Genomic DNA, 20172 nt, shown 5'->3' on the forward strand with positions numbered 1-20172 from the left:
GCCTACACTCAGTATTGTTCCTTTGAAATGACCAGTGGTCAGAAATTTGGACATATGAACCAACAAGACTTTTTTAGAAGCGCTATTGCTGGTAGGTCAGCAAAAGGTTTGGTCACAATCTTATCAGAATATACCCCAAAATATGGATTTCTGAAGTAAAGAGAACACATTTCTCTCTCCTTTAGAAGCCTTCAAATAGTTTAAAGCAAATCTTTACTGTTTGATGTCACCACTGGCCTGTATAAATCCGTTTCATTCATTTAGCTAAGTACTAATGCTGCCAGAGAAAAGAAAGATCCACCTTGAGCACACAGTTCTTCAGTAATTATATTAAAATAATTGAAAGGTACAAAGTTTGACAGTAGAATCTATGAAGATATCATAGGTATCTTCACAGAACAGAACCAGTTTCCCTCTGCTTTTCCCTACAAGCCATCCTTTAGCACAGCGAGAATAAGATTTCACTTTAAGATGAACACAGAGGAACATCTGGCCACTCGAGAGCAAAACGTCTGCAGCACAGCTTGATGTACACACAAAATAATTGATTTTAAATCAGGCACACAACAGAGAATTAGTGCCATGAAGTCACTCCAGTGCTAGAGAGCACACCAACAGAAGAGGCATGTTCCAACAACGATCATAGAATCAGAGAAGGGTTTGAGCAGTTTTAGAGAGATGAACCCATTGCACCATGGACCACACCACCCACCCTGCACCCAAACACTGCAGTGAACCTAAGTGTGGGGATTGTGTGAGAAAGATCTTGATGTAGGACACAGCCTTTGATAGCTACAGAAAAGATTTCTCATATTGCCCATATTCATCCCAACCTTCTCTTCTTACTCCCCCCCTCCCCAAATAATAGAATGATAGAATGACTGGGTTAGAAGGGACCTTTAAAGGGCAGCAGGGGCATCTGGAACTAGAGCAGGTTGCTCAGAGCCCCAGATGACCTGACTTACAATGATTTCAGGCATGGGGCATCTACCACCTCTGGGCAACTTGGGCCAGGGTCTCACCACTGTAATGAAAACTTCTTCCTTCTCTCTAGTCTGAATCTCTCTCTTTTAGTTTAAACCTCTTGCCCTGTCACAACAGGGCATACTGAACCTTCCCTTTAAGTCCTGAAAGGCTGCAAGAAGCCTTGTAGCTTTCTCCAGGCTGAACCACCCCAACTCCCTCAGCCTATCCTCACAGCAGCGGGGTTCCACACTCTCATCATTCTTGTGGCCTGTTCAGGCCCTGCTTCTGCTATAATGGTCTCACCCCTTAAAGGATGATTTTTTCTACCTAAAACTCTTGTATGATGCCACTGCCAGGTACTTCAGAACACAAAAAGTAATTTTTTTTTTCGGTGTACCTCACTGTAGAGTTTCTTAATTAAAAATCTGATAGAAGTCTGCTCACTGTAACATCAGAAGAACAAGACATGGTCCTTGCAGCTGTGTGTATGAATGTGGGGGGCTTCAGCAGAGTAGTGACAGCCCAGGGGACACATCTCTCTACCTGAACACATCTTTTATTGTAGCCCTGTGCTGGGTAATTGAAAACCACTTTAAACAGCAGCTGGTGACTCCAGCATCTGTTGAATACCTGTCACAGCCTTTAATGAACTAACATTTACATAGAGACATCTGCCATACTGCGACTTCAGAGAGCCATCCACTGAGATACTCGTCCCCTAGTCTGATACCATCAGATCTTGCTGGAAGAGCTAATTAAAACCAAACATTCCTCTTTTCAGGCAGAACCTGATTTTCCCACTTTCAGCCCAGTTTCCAACATCCCTGTTGGTTTTCTTAACCCACAGACTGACCCAGTTTGGTTGATGTTCTTCAATGAAGAACATCACTTCAGAGAGAGATGGGATCATCTACCAAATTCTCTTGCTCTGGGTCTTTCTAGATGAAAACCAGCAAGCTGGAGACTAGTATTTTTTTAGAGATAAAATAAAATGGCTGTCTCAGGCTGTGTAAGTTAAGCAGGATCTCCTTTCTCCATTGTTCTGAACAAAACATTCAGACCATAATGCCAGGATAAATTGTCAGTAAAGAAGTCTGCAATGTGTTTCGAACAGGCCAGGCTGGAGAGGTGGGCAGAAAGAACCTCATGAAGTTCAACAAGGGCAAGTGTAAAGTCTTGCACCTGAGGAGGAATAACCCCCTGCACCAGTACAGGTGGAAAGCAGCTCCATGGAAAAGGGTCTGGGAGTACTGGTAGAAGACAAGTTCACCATGAGCCAGCAGTGTGCTTTTGTGGCCATAAAGGCCAATGGTATCTTAGTGTATGTGAAGAAATGTGTGGCCAGCAGGTCAAAGGAGGTTCTACTCCCGCTCTGCTTCGCCCTAGTGAGGCCGTATTTGGAGTTCTGGGTCCAGTTCTAGGCCTCCCAGTTCAAAAGAGACAGGTAGCTGCTGGAGAGTGGCCAGTGAAGGCTGCAAAGATGCTGAGGGACCTGGAGCATCTCTGTGAGGAGGAAAGACTGAGAGATCTGGGGCTTGTTTAACCTCAAGGAGAGCAGCCTGAGAAGGGATCTTCTCAATGCTCAGTAAGAGATAAAGGGTGGCAGGCAAGAAGATATGGGCCAGACTCCAGTGTTGCCCAGTGAGAAGGCAAGGGGCAGTGGGCACAAACTGGAACCTAGGAGGTTTCATCTGAATGTGAGGAAAAAATTACTTGCTTTGAGGGTGCTGGATCCCTAGAGCAGGCTGCTCAGAGGGGTTGTGGAGTCCCCTTCTCTAGAGAGATTCCAAGCCCACCTGGACATTGTGATCCTGGGCAAACTGTTGTGGGTGACCCTGCTTCAGCAGGGGGATTATGGGAACTGACTTTGTTGCCCTTCTTCAGACCTTTTTGTGTTGGCCAAAAGATGTAGGAAAAAAAGCTATAGCATGACTTTTCCCAACCTCTTTCTGCTCCAAATGTGCCTCGAGATATGCTGCCTATCTTCAGGATGTGGGGAAGACAGTGCTGTGCCTCCTGGTCAAGCTCTGCTCATTGAGCCATGGACAGATTTTTCCATTTTCAGTGAAGGAGATTAAGAGAACTAAAAAGATTGCCTTGAGTTCTGTATCACACATGCACAGCTCCTCCCAAACGCCCCAGGGATCTGGTTGTAGGCACTTTTGAGATCTGAGGTCCCTGAAAGGATGTGCAGCACAAAACCAGGCTCACAATAATTTGACCTTTACAGAAAACATATCTCTATCTCCCCAGCTTGGGATTCTTTATTCAGCACTCACTACCAAGAATGCTCACAAACATCAAAGATGATAAAATCCACTCAAAAGAGAATGAAAGAAATCAGTTGGAAATGTGAACTTAAAAACAGTTATTCGTTATTTGGGGAAAAAACTACAACCAGCACAAGCCTGGAGGTGGCTCTCCCAAGCCAGTAGGAGATGACCACTGATTATGCTAATGAGGGCAACAAGGACAGCCATGTTTTATTCATAACTTAATCAGATGATGATTAGAGAAACTACTTCATCATGGGAGAATGTTTCCAGCAGCACTATGGCCTGTGCAGCCACTGGCAATGGCCACACTCCAGAAGCCAGACCAGCAGTAGTCTCCTCATCACTGTGAGCCTGAGTGAAGTTTCTACCACAGCTCAATAATTGCTTAGGAAGTTCTCAGCAGCATTAGAAATGATCTGTTTATCTAGCTGAGATTCTTACTCAACTGGGATATGTAGATGAATGAGATGAGAGTTGATCATTCTCTGGACATCTTCATTATTCCACCCATTCAATGTCTTTCCCAAAGGATTTGGTTGCTTCATCAATGTGAAAGATTGATGTGGAACATCTTTGAATCTATAGGCTAAGCTATGTTACAACGTATATTTATGCTTAACCCAAAGAGGCACCTCATGCTGACATCCTTTGTTCCACAAAATGTCCCCCTCAGGATAAGCAGAAAGAATAAAGTGGGGGCTCCATGGAGGTACATGCACCATGCAACAGGAGAGAGATGACCAGTGAAGGAATCAGAGTACCCACCTTGGCGTGATGGAGATCTACTCCATACATGGAGAGTTTTTTGGCGTTCTCCAGGAAATGCATCTCAGCCTCTGCAGGTGTCATTCCCCTGAGGAAAAGCAACCAAATCCTAGCATCAGTGTTAAGGAAACAGAATACAAAAGAAAATCCAGCTGCTAGTAAATGTTTTCAGCCTGTCAGACCTACAGTCATACCCCTCAGGTAGGTGAGTACTGGTCAGGCCCAAAACTCTGGTGCAGAGTTCCATGTTCTCCATGCCCCCTACTCTGCCCTAGTGAGGCCACATCTCAGAATCACAGAATGCTGGGTTGGAAGGGACCCCAAGGATCATCTGGTCCAACCTTTCTAGGCAATAGCAAAGTTTAAATGAGATGCCCCAGCACCCTGTCAAGCTGAGTCTTAAAACTGTCCAATGTAGGGAAAGCCACTTTCCCTGTGAGATGATTCCAATGTCTGAATGCTCTCATTGTGGAAAACTTTCTTCTGGAGTCCCATTGGAATCTCCCCAGGAGAAACTTGTACTGATTGTCCCTTGTCTTTTCCATGTGCCTCTGTATAAAAAGGGAGCCTCCACCCTCCTGGTGGCCACCCTTTATGTATTGGTACATGGTGGTTAAGGTTTCCCCTAAGCCTTCTCAAAGCTGAACAAACTCAGTTCTCTCAGCCTTTCCTCATATGGCAAGTCTTCCAGTCCTCTCATCATTCTCTTGGCCCTTCTCTGGACACTTTCCAGCCTGTCTTTCTTGAAGGGCAAATTCCAGCTCAAGCTGAGCTTTTGCTTTTTTGTCTGCATCTCTGCATACCCTGGTAATGCACTTGTAATCTCCAATAGGTAGTGTTCCACTTTTCCATCTCTGCTATGTTTCCCTTTTGGTTCTGAACAGACCTAGAAGCTCACAGTTAAACCAAGGAGGTCTCTTGTTCTGTCTACTTCCCCTGCCTCTAGAGGGGATGAACTGGTTTTGTGTATCTAGGAGAGCATTCTTGCAAAACTCTCAGCACTTGCTAGCACCTTTATCCTCCATAGAAGCTTCCTATAGGATCCCTTCCAGTTGAGCCCTGAGCCTGCTGAAGTTTGCTCTTCTAAAATCTAAACCCTTTTGGATCTAACCTTTAGTGTGCTCAGTAGTATCCTGAATTCCACTCTGATCACTGCAGCTGAGGCTGTCACTACCCAAGATACTACACAGCAGGTTTTCTTGGTTAGTGAGCAGCAACACCAGCAGTGCCTCATTCCTGGTTGGCACATCTAACCTTTGTATGAGGAAGGAGTCCTCTATGCATACCAAAAACTTGATGGATGACAGGTGAGCTGCTTCATTGTTCTTCCAGCAAATGTCTGGGTAGTTAAAGTCTTCCAAAATAAACAGGTTTTGTAGTCCTGAAGCTTGCTTAAGTGACTCCAGTATTGCCTCCTTGCTTGTGTCATACCTACTGTAAGGTCTCTCTTGGAGATGACCCCTCTGATTTTGACTCAGAGGCATTTGATAGGGCTTCCATGACTACCATGGTTGACTTCAACACATTCAAGGTTCCCTTTAATACAGAGTGCCACTGCTCCACCTCTTCTACTCTGCCTGTCTTCATGAAGCAGGTTATAGCCATCTATCATGCTCCTCAGATCATGTGACTTGTCCCACTGAGTTTTGATGATCCCTGTATGCTGACATAACTTTCTGACTGAGCTACTGCTGCACCTGCAGTACTGCATCCCATTCTGGGCTCCCAAGTTTGAGACATAAGGAACTATTGGAGAGAGTCCAGCAGAGGCTATGGAAAATGCTGAGGGGCCTGGAGCATCTCTGTGAGGAAGAAAGGCTGAGAGACCTGGGATTGTTTAGCCTGCAGAAGAGCAGCCTGAGAAAGGAGCTTCTTAATGCTCAGCAAGTGCTAAACGCTGGGGTCAAGAGGATGGGGCCAGACTCTTATCAGTGGTGCCCAGAGACACAACAAGGGGCAAAAGGCACAAACTAGAACCCAGGAGGTTCTATCTGACAATGAGGAAAAAACTCTTTCCTGTGAGAGTGCCACAGAGGCTGTGGAGTCTCCTTCTCTGGAGAGATTCCAAACCCTCCTGGACACTGTGTACTTGAGGAACCTGCTGTAGGTGACCCTGATCTAGCAGGGGGCTTGGACTAGATGATCTTCGGAGTTCCCTTCCAACCCCCACCACACCAGATTCTGTGCAAAATTCTTCTGTAACTGAAGACACGGAGAGGAGTCATGACCACAAAATATTCTTAGCACAGTAGATAAGGGAAGGTCCCTGAAGGCAGGCTACAGCCCCTGCTGATGTTCTGTACCTACCTGTGGCTCTTGTGCAGCTCGATCACTTTATCCTCCAGCTCTTTCGTGTGATTGGGGGCGAAGCGGAACTCGCTGATGTAGTCGCTGCCGTACTCATCAGGGTCGTAGTCGCCGAGCTCCGACTGCACGGTGTAGGAGCCCAGCAGGGCCAGGGTGACAAAGGAGCAGGGCAGCCGGCCCGACACGATGTCATCTCTCAGCTGCAAGCAGAGGTAGTACCTGCAACAAAGCACCAATGCGGCTCTGAAGGGCTCCCTCAAGGAGCATCACCCAAGTACCACCCAAATAGCTTTGGTTCTGGTACTCATTTACAGACACTTCCCAAGCCCAGGTTTTTTTTTTTCTTCTTAAATTAGATGTTGCTACACATAAATTATCTTTATAAAGCAGGATGGAGATGTCTTATTAAAAGAGTTTATTACTTCCTTTAGTGATCTGGATGGAGAATTACCCATTAAACGTACCAGGTTTCCATCATAAATCACTAAGACACACAGCAACCTTAAAATTATTTTCTTTAACAAAAAAACCCAGAACTAATTAACCCCCCCAAATACTGCTCATTGAAGGGGAGCTGAACTCCAAGGTGCTCAAAAAACTTCAGCTGTCTCCTTGGCAAAGTCGAGAGCCTCCTCAAAACCACACCCAAACAGTAAATGCTGTCAAAACCATGGTCATAGGCAGTGCAAGGTGGAAGCAAAGATGTGAAAACAGAAGAGTGCTGGCTTGCTGGTGAAGACAAAGAGCTTCCAGGGGAGATTTGAGGGATTACAAGAGAGTTCTCCTTTCTTTTTGTAGACCTCTGCTGAAGCGGAAGCTCTTGGCACAGTGTCTCTCTGTGTAGTGCCTTCTGCAAGTGACCTCTGATTGAAGCCAAGGGCTTCACGCTACCTGAAAAGCGACGAATAGTCCACAAAGCAAGGCAGGCTAAAATGATGCACAGGTTGCAAATTGTACCAGAACAGGATAGAGAATGGTTGGCTGAAGGCACAAAACTCATCAGGGTTCAGAAGTTTTCCTGCTTTACACCATGAATGAAAACATATGAGGGGTTGTTTTGGGTTGTAGCTGCAACCTGAATACAAAAGTAGAGAGCAGAGGTGCAGCAGTGACTCACATAGCAGGGAGCAGCTGGCCATCAGCACCATATTCCTGACAATGTGCACAGCAGATGCTTCCCTTGTTAAATGACAAAAAATTACACACAGGCTTACTATTGACCCACCTCTTTCCTTTCATAGTTAGGATTTTACTTACAGTATCAACTTGTGACCAGAAAGTGGGCATTGGATAGCTTTGTGAAAATTAAAATCAACTCTCAGGAAAATGTGTGTTGGAAAACTGGAATTTTAGGGTTTGTCCTTGTTTGAGCTAGGCCAGAACCAATTCTGGGCAGGGGTTTGACCTTCTCAGCTCAATCTCTGCTCAGTGAGGGCACCTTCTGAAGTTCAGGGCAGGTTTGCACAGACAGTGGCTGCTAGCAAGTGAGAGTGCTGATGGGGAGAGTTACTGGGCTCGGCTGCAGAAAGGCTCTGGTTTAGACTTGCTCCTGTGCATACCAAGGGCACTGCCACATCTTGTGCCCCACCTTGAGAGTGGGAGAAGAGAACAGAACAGGTGAGCCTCAACCGACCAACACAGGATTCCATCCAATGAATGGCATCTTCAGGATCAAGATGAGGGATCACCAGGGTCAAGCTCCTTCTTCAAAGGCAGGTGTCCCAAGGGGACTCTGTCCCTTCTGCTTTTGATTCTAATGCCCGTGCTCCTGAATCCAGTTCCCGGATCCAGTTCCCACCTGCTGCTGCTGAGTTCTGTCTGGGACTTGCCCAGTGCTTGCTCCTAGCATCAGTGGTGACAATGGTGATGTCATTGCCATCAAGGGTTAGATATTGGTGTGTATGTCACTGTCTCTTTTTAATTGGGTTTCAGTGTTGGGGGGTGTGTGTGTGTGTGAATTTCAACCACCACATTCTTCTTTCCATTCCAGCTGGTTTAGTTCCTTTCCCAACCCATCAGCTTCTCTCCCTTCCTCCCTCTTACCCTTCTCTTCCCTTTGGGAAAGTAGAGGGGTTGATAGAGAGCCTCTGGCACTAATCTGGTGGTCAGTCCAGCCCTGACCCTTGCCAGGGTTAAACTATACAAAGGTCTTAGCTCAGAGGACAGACACTGTTCACAGTGTCCATTCTGCCAAGGCACTGCATGTTTTCCATAAACTCATAAGAGGAAGGAAGCCAATGGGAATACAAAGCATTCCTTTCCTTGGATAATTAGAGTGTAAATGCTACTACAAACAGCTTTTAAGCCCCTTCTGGAAGGTATTTAATGTTTTAAACACCTGGTGATATCTTCAGATAGCTGGGCAGGGTCCGGAGGGTAGAATTTCACATTGAATGCAAACTGCCAAGCACCACCTGGAAAAGAACAGAGAGTGACTGAAAAGACACTGTCAGTACAAAGGGGGCTGCTCATGCTCTTTGATACCAGCAGACTTCAAATGCTCCAATCATATAGTCCAGAAGAACAGGATTTAGTATCTTTTCCCCATACATCATTCTGAAGACACTACTTATCCCTCTCACAATGACAGTATTAGATCAGAACTTACAGCTCTTCTCGTATTTAGTATGATTTCCACCCAAGGGAGACTCCTCAGGGAACAAGAATTTGTTTCTAACACTAAAAAAATCCCCTCAGTCTGAAAACAATGCTCATGGTATTATCCATCTTAAAACACAGCCTATCCAAAGCTTTAAAACCCAACAACCCAAACCCCAGAGGTGCTGGAAACTCTGTAAGTCAGAGCAGGAAGGAACTCTGGAGGTGATGTGCTGAGGTCTGCTTGCTCAAACCAGCTCACAGTATCTTCTCAGTGTTGCTGCCTCAGCACACTGCTGCCATCTCCAGCAAAAATAAATCACTGTGGAGGTAAACTGGCAAGGACAAACAGAGAGCATGACCAGAAAACTACAGAATACTGGGCAACTGGTGCTGAGGAATATGGTTTAGTGGTGGGCTTGGCAGTATTAGGTTAGTGGTTGACCTTGGAGGCCTTCTCCAGCCTGAATGATTTTGTGATGGTGTGTTTCTAAATCAGCAAGTTTAGGTGACCCATGGGATGGATATCAGTTTGGATCATCAGTTTGTGAAGCTTTCCTTGGAGCATTAACTTTAAATCATAGAATGGTTTGTATTGGAAAGGGCCTTTAAAGGATACCTAGTCCAAACCCCTGCAGTAAGCAGGGCCATCTGCAACAAGAGCAGGTTGCTCAGAGCTCCAAACATCCTGATCTGGAATGGTTCCAATGGTCCAGTGGTTCCATGGTTCCAAGTCCAGTCATTGGTTGGACTTGATCTTGAAGGTTGTTTCCAACTACAGTGATTCTATGGGGCATCTACCACCTCTCCAGGCAACCTGGGACAGGGTCTCACTACCCTCAGCATAAAACACTTTCTTCTCTCTAGTCTGAATCTCCCTCTTTTAGTTTAAACCCATCACCCCTTGCCCTGTCATAACAGGCCTTGCTAAAAAGTCTGTCCCCAACTTTCCTTTAAGTCCTGAAAGGCCACAATGAGGTCTCCCCAGAGCCTTCTCCTCTCCAGGCTAAAGAACTCCAGCTCTCTCAGCCTGTCCTTACAACAGAGGGGCTCCAGCCCTTGGATCATGTTTATAAAAATAACACTGGTGGAAATGTTTGGTCGCTTACAGTGCATGGGGAAGTCTCCCAGACAGTGTTAATTAGTCCTCTGAATCTTGGAGAGGGAAATGATTCACCTGCTAGTCCTGACCCATCAAATGTGAACCACCAGATGCGTTTGCTTTGTGAAAGCACAAGCACCAGAAGAGATCATTCTCAAGAAGAAAAAGCACTGCTGAGGTTCTCCTGCCTGAACAAGTCACAGAGACAGATGCACAAAAGGCAGGCAGAAGTTTTTTCCTTGGAGAGGCTCCTGAATGTCTGTCTAATGGCTAAATTCAACCATGGAGCTATTTAAAAGCCATTTATCCCAGAGCTGGGGGCAAGACCTTCAACCAGCCAAGAGGCCACACAGAGGAGCTCAGCCCCAGTAAGGAAGCCCAGCCAGCACCAGTGGAGGATATTGGAGGAGTCATCAATCACTGCCCTAACAACCGGGGGGCCACCAGGCCCCCCGGCCTTTGTTGTCACCACCACCATCACCCAGTGTGCACCATGGGCACTCACCAGCGATGAGAGGAGGATCCTCAGCCCAGAAGGGCTCAGCTTAGGGCTTCTGCCCTTCCTGGGGGGAATTAAATAGGGGAGTGGGTGGGGAGAGCCAAGTGGCCACACCTGGGGTGGGAGGAGACTCCAACAGAGCCCAGGTGCTCTGGGTTTTGAGGGGAAGAAGGGGGGAAAATGGGACAGGTGAGGGACTTTGAGGTGTCAGGTAATGATAGGACTAGGGGGAATGGAAAAAAAAATAGAAATGGGTAGATGCAGATGGATGTTAGGAAGAAATTCTTCACCATGAGGGTGGTGAGACACTGGAGGCCACTTCCATGTTTTCTGTCACTACTCTCCTCTCCCTAATCTCCACCTGGCTCTAACCTTCCTTCATGGAGTTATGAAGAGCAAGGTTTCCTTTCAGCCTCCTTTTCTCTGGGCTGAACAGCCCCAGTTCCCTCAGCTGCTCCTCAGAAGATCTACAAGATGCTCAGTGCACAGGGCTTTGCCATCATCACAATCACTGATGGCACTTTAGGGAAAAATACTTTTTTATGCAGGTTTTTGAGATCCTGATACACCAGGATGGAAGTTTCCCAGCCCCCCCTGAAATAAACAACATGACCAATAACAAACTTACTTCGGATCTGCTTCTTGATTTCCTTGGCAGGGTCCAACCAATTCTGCAAAGAAAATGGTTCCACTTTTTCAGTTTGAATGAGAAAACACAACAAATATTATTTTTAAAGCAGTGCTATGAATCAGAGCAAAGGTCTGCAACGCCTTCCTCCATGGAGCAGCAGGCAGGCAGGGGGAACATTAACTTCCAAGATGTGGACCTGGGTAGAAGAAGGATTTTTATTGACCTCCTTGCCAAGAAGGTGGGGAATCATCATGACCATACATGGAATCATCATGGTGATGTGTGGATGTCAAGGATGGATGCCAAAAAGGAGATGGAATTCCTTGGGAGGAGGTGTGCAAGCAGCTTGAGCTCTCTTAGTTCTGCTGCTGCTTTGTCCTCTAAGAGAATCACTTGGATATTTAAATATTCTATTATCTAGACATTGGATGAAACAGCTATGTAAACGGCATTTAAAATGTGTCACACAGCCCAGAACAGAAAGTTGCCCTCCCCTTGGAAAGTTCCAAAGAAAGACAAACAAATAAATCTGGAGGGGAAAAAAACCTCCATACTAAAGAAATATCAAACAAGCAGAACACAACAATCCTCCCCCAACAAAAACAACCATTTTGCAGCTGTCCAAACTGGGTGTGTGATGCAAAACAGGAGGGTGAAGAGCTCCAGCTCTTTCTGTGCACCAGCACACCATGCACCAAGGACTCAAAGCTGTGTCAGCATCTCTGTTGTCAATTACAATGTGTGATGTGGGGACAGATTTTGTCTGGATGGAAGTTCTCTGGCAGAGGATGGAGGTGACTTGCTAAGTACTCTGACATTAAAAGTATGCACGTTATTGGTCAATAAATGTGGTGGTCAGCAGTTAAATTCTTTTAGCTGTTTAGCTTTGCAAAGTAACTGGTGGTCTATAAATGTTTAGTGCTTCTAACCATCTGTTAATACTAAATAAATTCTTCTATTTCCAGTGCAGGAAAGCACATCTGGCTGGAAATGCACTTAAGCATCTGCTTAACTTCTACCACAACTCAAAACTACACATATGCTAACGTGTTATCTTGCACCAAGGGTCTGCTTAGGTGATTTCCTGAACCAAACCCAAAATCCTCACATTTAGAAGTCTATAAAAAAAAGGGAAAAGGGAGACAAAAAGACTGATCTGTACCATACAGAACTGAAATTAAAGGAATAATAGAATGGTCTGGATTGGAAGGGGCCTCCAAAGTTCATCTACTTCAACTCCCTCTGCGGTAAGCAGGGGAGTCCTCAACTAGACCAGGTTGCCCTGATAGCCTCACCTTGAGTATCTCTAGGGATGGGGCCTCAACTACCTCCCTGGGCAACCTCTTCCAGTGTTCCACTACCCTCATGGTAATGGTTGTTGTGTGAACAAGTCATCAGCAGTTAAAGAAGCAGCAAGAGCTCAGCTGTGTCATGGAAGAGCATTCAGGACATGTAAAGAAAACAGCTCCAGTTGGTGAGGTCTGCTGCTCATATTGCTCAGAGGTTCTGGTGCTGCTTTCTTTCAAAATACTTATCTTAGAACACCAAAATCACACAGATGTTTTAAATTATCCTTTGATAGTCTCTCATCGTAACATGTCCAAAGTAAGATATATATATATCACCTGTAGGTTAGATCACTTTGGACATTTCATAGACTACTTCATAGTGAAGTTGAGATGCAGATAAGCAGAGTGTGATTAATTGTTCCTATCAACTACTTCTGAAGACACGTCTTTGGTTGCATCAACAATAAGCACAGAATCATTGACATCTAGCATTATGAATCATACAGACACAAAATCATTGACTGTTTTGGGTGGGAAAGGACCTTTCAAGGTGATCTAATCCAATTCCCCTGCAGTCAGCAGGGACATCTACAACTAGAGCAGGTTGCTCAGAGCTCTGTCCAAACTGACTTAGAATGGCCCCAGGGCTGGGGATTCAACCACTGCTGGGCAACCTCTGCCAGTGTCTCACTACCCTAATTTTAAACAGTTTCTTCTTTTCTCTCTAGTCTGAATCTCCCTCTTCTAGTTTAAACCCATCACCCCTTGTCCTGTCACAAAAGGCTTTGCTAAAAACATTGTCTCCACCTTTCTTATAGTCACCCTAATGTGAAGATAAAGTCAAGACTCAAAGCCTTGCTTTATCTAAGCAGTGAGCATAAGTCAATCAAGCCCTGCCTGTCTGTATCCCAACCACAGTATCAGTATCACAGTATAGGTATCACAGTATCACCAAGGTTGGAAGAGACCCCAAAGATCATCGAGTCCAACCTGTCACCACAGACCTCATGACTAGACCATGGCACCAAGTGCCACATCCAATCCCCTCTTGAACACCTCCAGGGATGGTGACTCCACCACCTCCCTGGGCAGCACATTCCAATGGCAAACGACTCTCTCAGTGAAGAAGTTTCTCCTCACCTTGAGCCTAAACTTCCCCTGGTGCAGCTTGAGACTGTGTCCTCTTGTTCTGGTGCTGGCTGCTAGAGAGAAGAGACCAACCCCTTCCTGGCTACAACCACCCTTCAGGTAGTTGTAGAGAGCAATGAGGTGTTATTAAGCCCTATTTGAATATTATTAATAGTGTATCTACAAATGTAAATCTGATGGCAGTCATGAAATAATTCATAAAAGGAAAGGAACCAGCTAGATGATGTAATTCTTTCATGTCACAAACAGCCAGAGAAGAGGGAGGCCAGGGAAATAGGGGGATGCTCCCGAGTTGCTGAGTTATGACAGCTCAAGTCACCTCTATGGAACTTGCCAAAGAAGATAAAAAAAACCCTGGACTGCTTGAAACAGTCTGGAGATGCCTTGGGGAGTTCTGATGTCCACACTCCAAAGAGCAGCCAGGGTTTTGTGGGTTACCTTTTGGTTTTCTGTGTCCCTGTAGGTCAGCCCAAAGTAGTCTTTTTCCAGGAGGTTCAGATGCTCGCAGACTTTGTCGAACAGCACTTGACCTCTGGAACGTTTCTGTGGGAAATAAACAAGGGAAAACAAAAATCACTCTTATGAAATGAAGTAATACCAGCAACAATCCTCAAAATAAACCCAAAATCATTCCCAAAGCAGTAACTCCAAAATTGTTTAATTCTACTCATGTGTCTTTCCAACTTGTTGACCTGGAGCTTCGTAAATCTCAGCTGGATGAGGCACATCTGCTTTATTTGGAAGTCCAGGTCTTCTTGTGCACCTGAAAATAAGTCAGTATATGCCATGGTTTGAGTTTGAAGGAGAAGCTCTCTCATGTCCTTCAGAAACTGCAACTTCAAATGCACACTGTAGTCGTATCTCCACAGACCAGAATGTTCTTTGTGTGCAATGGCAGCAACCAGCAATGCTAACAACTATTCCTGCTCAGAGCTGTTACTGAGGGGTGATCACTGGAGGAAAACCCAAATGTGGGGATCTTTCTTACTTTGGTGACAATGTGGACTGATTCCAGGATCCTTTTGGGTCTAATACATTGGAAACAGAGTAACAACATCTATTGAAAACTCTGGAGAGCCCAGTGTCTCAATGGGAGCACAGGTGGGTAGGAAAGCAGCTTTCCAGTGTCCCACTAACCTTCTTTACTGCTGACACATTAGATGAGAAGATCTCTCACTGGCAAGAGCCAGAGTCCTTAGCAGAAGCTTCATAGTATCCCTGGTACTGGGTAGTGAAAATGCAGGTCATCTGAGTTCTCAGTGTACATGTGACATTGAGACAAAATACCAAAAAACCCCAATGCAGACAGAACTGTCCTCCAGAAACTACACCTGCCAGGGCTGAGATGCATTAATTGTCATAGATCACAAAACCATTTAGGTTGGATCATCAAATCCAGCTGTTAATCCAGCACTGCAAGGTCACCACTAAACCACATTTACATGGCTCTGAAACCCCTCCAGGGATGGGGACTCCACCAGTGCCCTGGGCAGCCTGTTGCAGTGCTTTACAACCATTCAATTTTTCCTCCTGTCCAACTTAACCCTCCCCTTGCACAACTTAGTGCTGTTTCTTCTCGTCCTATTGCTTCTTCTCTGGGAGAAGAGACCAACCCCCACCTGGCTCCAACTGACCTCCAGGGAGTTGTAGAGAATGAGGTGTTCTCCCCCAAGCCTCTTTTTCTCCAGGCTTATCAACCCCAGCTTCCTCAGCTGCTCCTCACAAGACCTGTGCTCTAGGATTACGGTGAACAATTCAAAATTATTCAGGTTACTGTTTCACCACCACCTGCTTCCCTAAACTAAAGGGAAGTCTTCTCTTCTCCAGGCTAAACAGCTCCAGGTTTCTCAGCCTTTCCTCCTCACAGAAATACTGCAGTCCCCTCAGCATCTCTGGAGCCTCAGATGGACTCTCTCCAGTAATTCCCTGGCTCTCTTGAACTGGGGAGCATAGCACTGGACCTTGGACTCCAGATGTGGCCTCACTAGGGGAGAGTAGTGGGGGGGAAGAGACCCTCACTCTGTCTTCTTTGTGCAGCCTGGGACACGATTAGCCTTCTAGGCCAGAGGAGCACACTGCTAACTCACGGCAGATTTGTCAACAGCACTCCCAAGTCCTTCTCCCTGGGGCTGGTTTCCTGCAGGTCAAGCTCTCACCTGTACTGGTGCAGGACCCTACATTTGCCCTTGTTGAACTTCATGAGGTTCTCCTCTGCCCAACTCTCCAGCCTGTCCAGGTCTCACAGAACGGCAGCACAGCCTGATGGGGTGGCAGCACTCCTCCCAGGTTGGTACCATCAGCAAAAATCCAATCCTCTGTCTGTGAGATTTCTCCTTGGAGGTGCACTGCTGCATGGGGATCGTATCTCAGCAAGACCAAGACACCTCTGATCTCAGAGGATTTCAAGGCATTGGCCAGGCAATGCACATAGCTGGCCTGACCTATTGTCCTGCCTGATCCATGAGCCACCTAGTTACCTAGTTCCTTCCAACCAGCACAGCCTTGATATTTGGCTCCTTATGCACCTTTGTGTAGACATTAAGGGGTTAATCACTGTGTATCTGACTGAAGTGTAGTGTGCCAGTCTCCTCTCCTACTCTATTTTTACTCACAAGCAGATTACCTTCCTCCCCCTGATAGTGAACAAGAATGAAGAGCTGAAGTGCATGAAGAAACCCTCTTAGCTGCCTGGAAATGAAAGCAATTGCAGCCTTCCAAGTGTCGCATTTTGGAGAGGTTCTATTTTTGCACCAATGCTGCAGTCTCATGTGGATGCAAAATGCTGAGCCAGGGCTGGCTGCAGCATGCAGGTGGGAAAGTATCTCCTGCCTGATACCAACTGCAGGAGGTCACATTCAGAAAGAGTCTCACAGCCAAAATGCTACAACAGGCATTGTTTTGGCCACCAATAACCATCAACTCCAGAGTGTGGTAACTGTAAGGTCAGGGCACATCATGAATGAAAACTTCACCTCCCTTTCTGCTCAGTCAAGGAGCACAGCAAGATGAACAAGTAAAATCCTAGAATTGTTTTGGTTGGGAAAGACCTTTAAGATCATCAAGTCCAACCATTATGTAACTCTACCAAGGCTGGTGATAGACCTCTGTGTCTCTGAACCAGCTCCAGGGATGGGCATTCGACCACCTCTCTAGAGAGTCTGCTTCAGGGTTTGAGAGCCCTTTCAGTAAAGCAGTTTCTTCTAATATCCAACCTAAATCTCCCCTGGTGCAATTTGAGGCCATTTCCCCTTGTCTGATCACTTGTAACCAGGGAGAAGAGACCAGTCCCCACCTCACTCCAACTTCCTTTCAGACAGTTGTAGAGAGAGGTCTTCCCTCAGTCCCCTTTTCTCCAGACTAGAAGTATTGCACCTATGGACCTGGATTTGAAAGAGAAAGGATTTGCACATAGCTGTCCATGAAGACACATCTTTTTTCCCAAAAGCATTGTCAAGTCCTGGAACAGGCTGCTCAGGGAGGTGGTGGAGTCCCCATTCCTGGAGAGGTTTAAAAGCTGTGTAGATGTGGTGCTGAGGGACATAGTTTAGTGATGACCTGGCAGTGTTGGGTTAATGGTTGGACTCAAAGATCTCTTCCAACCAAAACGATTCTATGATTATTCTAATGTGTTTGGGGTGGGTTTTTTTGTTTGCTTGTGTGTTTTTTGCTGGGATTGGCCATATTTTCATGTGAATTGGGTAATTCACAAGGAAAGAATGAGGAAGTCTGTTGTCAGGAGGTTGGAATTCAGCAATGTGGAGACTCAGCTGGGGGAATTTATGGGAAAAGAGTTCTCACTGTGACAACGAGTTGAAAGTATTCCTAACCACCAGTTAATCACTGAGTCACAGAATCACTGAATGCTAGGGGTGGAAGGGACCTCAGAAGATCATTTAGTCCAAACCCCCTGCCAGAGCAGGATCACCTTTGTGACCTAGTAGTAGGTCACATGGGAACATGCCCAGGCAGGTTTTGAATGCCTCCAGAGAAGGAGATTCCACAACTTCAATCACTTTCCTGGTCTTGCTGGCCCCACTATACCTGATCCACACCACAATGCTGGTGGCCTTCGTGGCCACCTGGGCACATGCTGGCTCATCTTCAGCTGGCTGTCAAGCAACACTCCCAAGTCCTTTTCTTCCTGGCCAAATGTGAGGGGAATGAAAAGCTAGGCAATTTCAGGAAGATTTAACTGTGTAAAAGCTGTGTTAAAAAGACTTTTCTTTATTTCAGTGTGAATGCACTTGATGCAAGGAAATGCTGTTGGTGCTGCAGTCATATACCTGCAGCCAGTGCCAAGGACATTGTGTAACATGACATGGTTTTGCTCAGAGGCAACCTTCCTTAATGCCCTTTGAGCCTGCAGTCCTCAAAAGCCAGCACTAATCTAAAAAAATACTAAATCCCAGTAAGAAGATTGGTGACCCAGTCATGATTCTGGCATCAAGCCAAATGAGAGGTTTTGCTTTCTGCAGCAGAGATCACACCAGGGCTGGCATCACACAAGCTCTGAGAGTTTGCAAGTTGAGGACAAAGCAGAGCAGCAAAAGGGGCACCTAAGAAATAACAAGGGCTCTGGAGCATGTCTGTATGTGGAAGAGTAACAGCCATGGCTACATATGCACTAGGGCTACAGAAATCCCTGTCAAATGTGATGCTCACCAAATGCTTGGGCAGCCCAAGAGCATCGACAGAAGCTGTGCTGTAGAACTTGAGATCTGGTTAACAGCTCGCAAGCCCTGCTCTGCCATCATGGCAAAAAGAGTGGATGCTATTCCTCAAACAACAGCTTGATTCTCAGCACACTCATTAGTCTCACACAAAGCCCCTCAGCAAGCGTGGAGTGTGTCCAAAGAGCAACAAAGCTGGCAAAGGGTCTGGAGAACAAGTCTTATGAAAAGCAAGGGAGGGAACTGGGGTTGTTTAGTCTGGACAAAAGGAGGCTCAAGGGACACCTTCTGTCTCTCTACAACTCCCTGCAAGGGGCTCTGAGCCAGGTGGGAGTCAGTCTCTTCCTCCAAGGGAGAGGACAAGAAGAAATAGCTTCAAGTTGTGCCAGGGGAGGTTAAGGTTGGACATGATGAAAAATTTCTTCCCTGAAAGTGTTGTCAAGTCCTAGAACAGGCTGCCCAGGGCAGTGGTGGAGTCCCCATCCCTGGAGGGGCTTCAAAGCCTTGTAGATGTGGTGCTGAGGGACATGGTTTAATGGTGGACTTGGCAGTGCTGGACTACTGGTTCAGCATCTGATTCAATCATCTTAAAGGTCTTTCCCAACCAAAATGATTCTGTGATTCTATGATGTGCTAAATCCTGACCTCAAATAATGAACCTTATTCCATGCTGTTGGAGGCTTTGCAGAGAAAGTACCTTCCTTGCTCAGCTTCTTTGAAAACAGCTTCTTTGGGCTTGGATTTTAACCAGATGTGCAGCTGATGTATTGGCTTAATACCTCCTGATTGCCCCACTGCCTCCTGCAAGCCACTCTGTGGGAAGCTGAGTGGGATTCAATACAGCAGCTGAAGCTTTCCAATAGCAGTTATAAACCATGGAATCAGACTTGTTTTGGTTGGAAGAAACTTTAAAGACCATCAAGTCCAATTGTCAGTGAAGCACTGCCAAGTCCACCATTAAATCATATCCCTCAGCATGACTTTTACATGGCTTTTAAACCCCTCCAGGGATGGGGACTCCACCACTGCACTGGGCAGTCTGTCAACCCTTTTGGGGAAGACATTGTTCCTCATGTCTAACCAAAGCCTCTCCTGGTGTAAATAGAAATATTTTCCTTATTCTACCTATACTTGGGTGAGCTCAGCTAATGATGCAGGAGCCCAGCACCACCCCAGTGAGGAGAACCAACAGAAATAGTTCCTGGCATCTATCAACAAAAATCAGGCATAAACACTTTGTTTCTTTTCAGCTAAAAAAGGTCTCTGCTGTCGCCATAGTCCGATTTAGCACGTAATCTCGCCATCTGAACTCAAAAACCAGAGAGCTCTCCCTGACCTACATTGCCAGACTGGGCTGAAAAACAGAAATAAATCACACAGAAAGATGCTCTTGAGGCAGGAGAGGCAGAGTGATGATGAGGCTTGGAGATTTGAGGTACCCTGAATAGGATTAAACCGTCAATGTTGGGGTTGTCATGCACAACGGCATAGCCTGTGCTTCAAGCTTTACCACTTCAGATCAAAAACCATTTCTGCCAGAGGAAGATAAACCTTGAGAGACAGATCTTGCTGCCCATCAAAGCTTTGCTTTGCAAGCAGGTATGTCCTCATCACCCAGTCCCATCTTGGATTGCTGGTTCACTGTATCAACAGAGAAGCATAAGGAAACATAAAAGCAGCCTAGGGAGCACTACATGGAACTGAGCTGGAGAAAAATCACTCATGTGAGGTGTGAGGACTTTATATGGAAGCTAATATCTTTAGGGGGTAATAATAAAGTGAAGAGTGACTTAGTTTTGGTCTGGAAGCAGCAACTCCAAATGTTAAGGTGGGTACACCACTTATAAAATGGGAGCAACTAGCAACAGAGCTGGAGATGAAATCAGATGGCTCAGCTGGGAGCTGGAGCAGGTAAGAGGC

The 20172-nt window shown here is 46.0% G+C and overlaps 1 protein-coding gene across 22 annotated transcripts in view; it reads right to left on the reverse strand.

Annotated features, from left to right (window-relative positions):
- Nucleotides 1–20172, reverse strand: part of EPB41L3 (erythrocyte membrane protein band 4.1 like 3) — a 109692-nt gene that overhangs the window by 35557 nt on the left and 53963 nt on the right. For all 22 annotated transcript variants that reach the window (XM_054164136.1, XM_054164137.1, XM_054164138.1 and 19 more), the window contains exons 4-8: nt 14021–14125; nt 11142–11184; nt 8653–8728; nt 6315–6533; nt 4008–4095 (exon numbers count right to left, since the gene is read on the reverse strand). In XM_054164136.1, the coding sequence (XP_054020111.1) occupies nt 4008–4095; nt 6315–6533; nt 8653–8728; nt 11142–11184; nt 14021–14125 (531 nt within the window). The remainder of the gene's footprint in view (nt 1–4007; nt 4096–6314; nt 6534–8652; nt 8729–11141; nt 11185–14020; nt 14126–20172) is intronic.

Source organism: Dryobates pubescens, chromosome 9 (genome assembly GCF_014839835.1).
Source record: "Dryobates pubescens isolate bDryPub1 chromosome 9, bDryPub1.pri, whole genome shotgun sequence".
Taxonomy (NCBI): Eukaryota; Metazoa; Chordata; class Aves; order Piciformes; family Picidae; genus Dryobates; species Dryobates pubescens.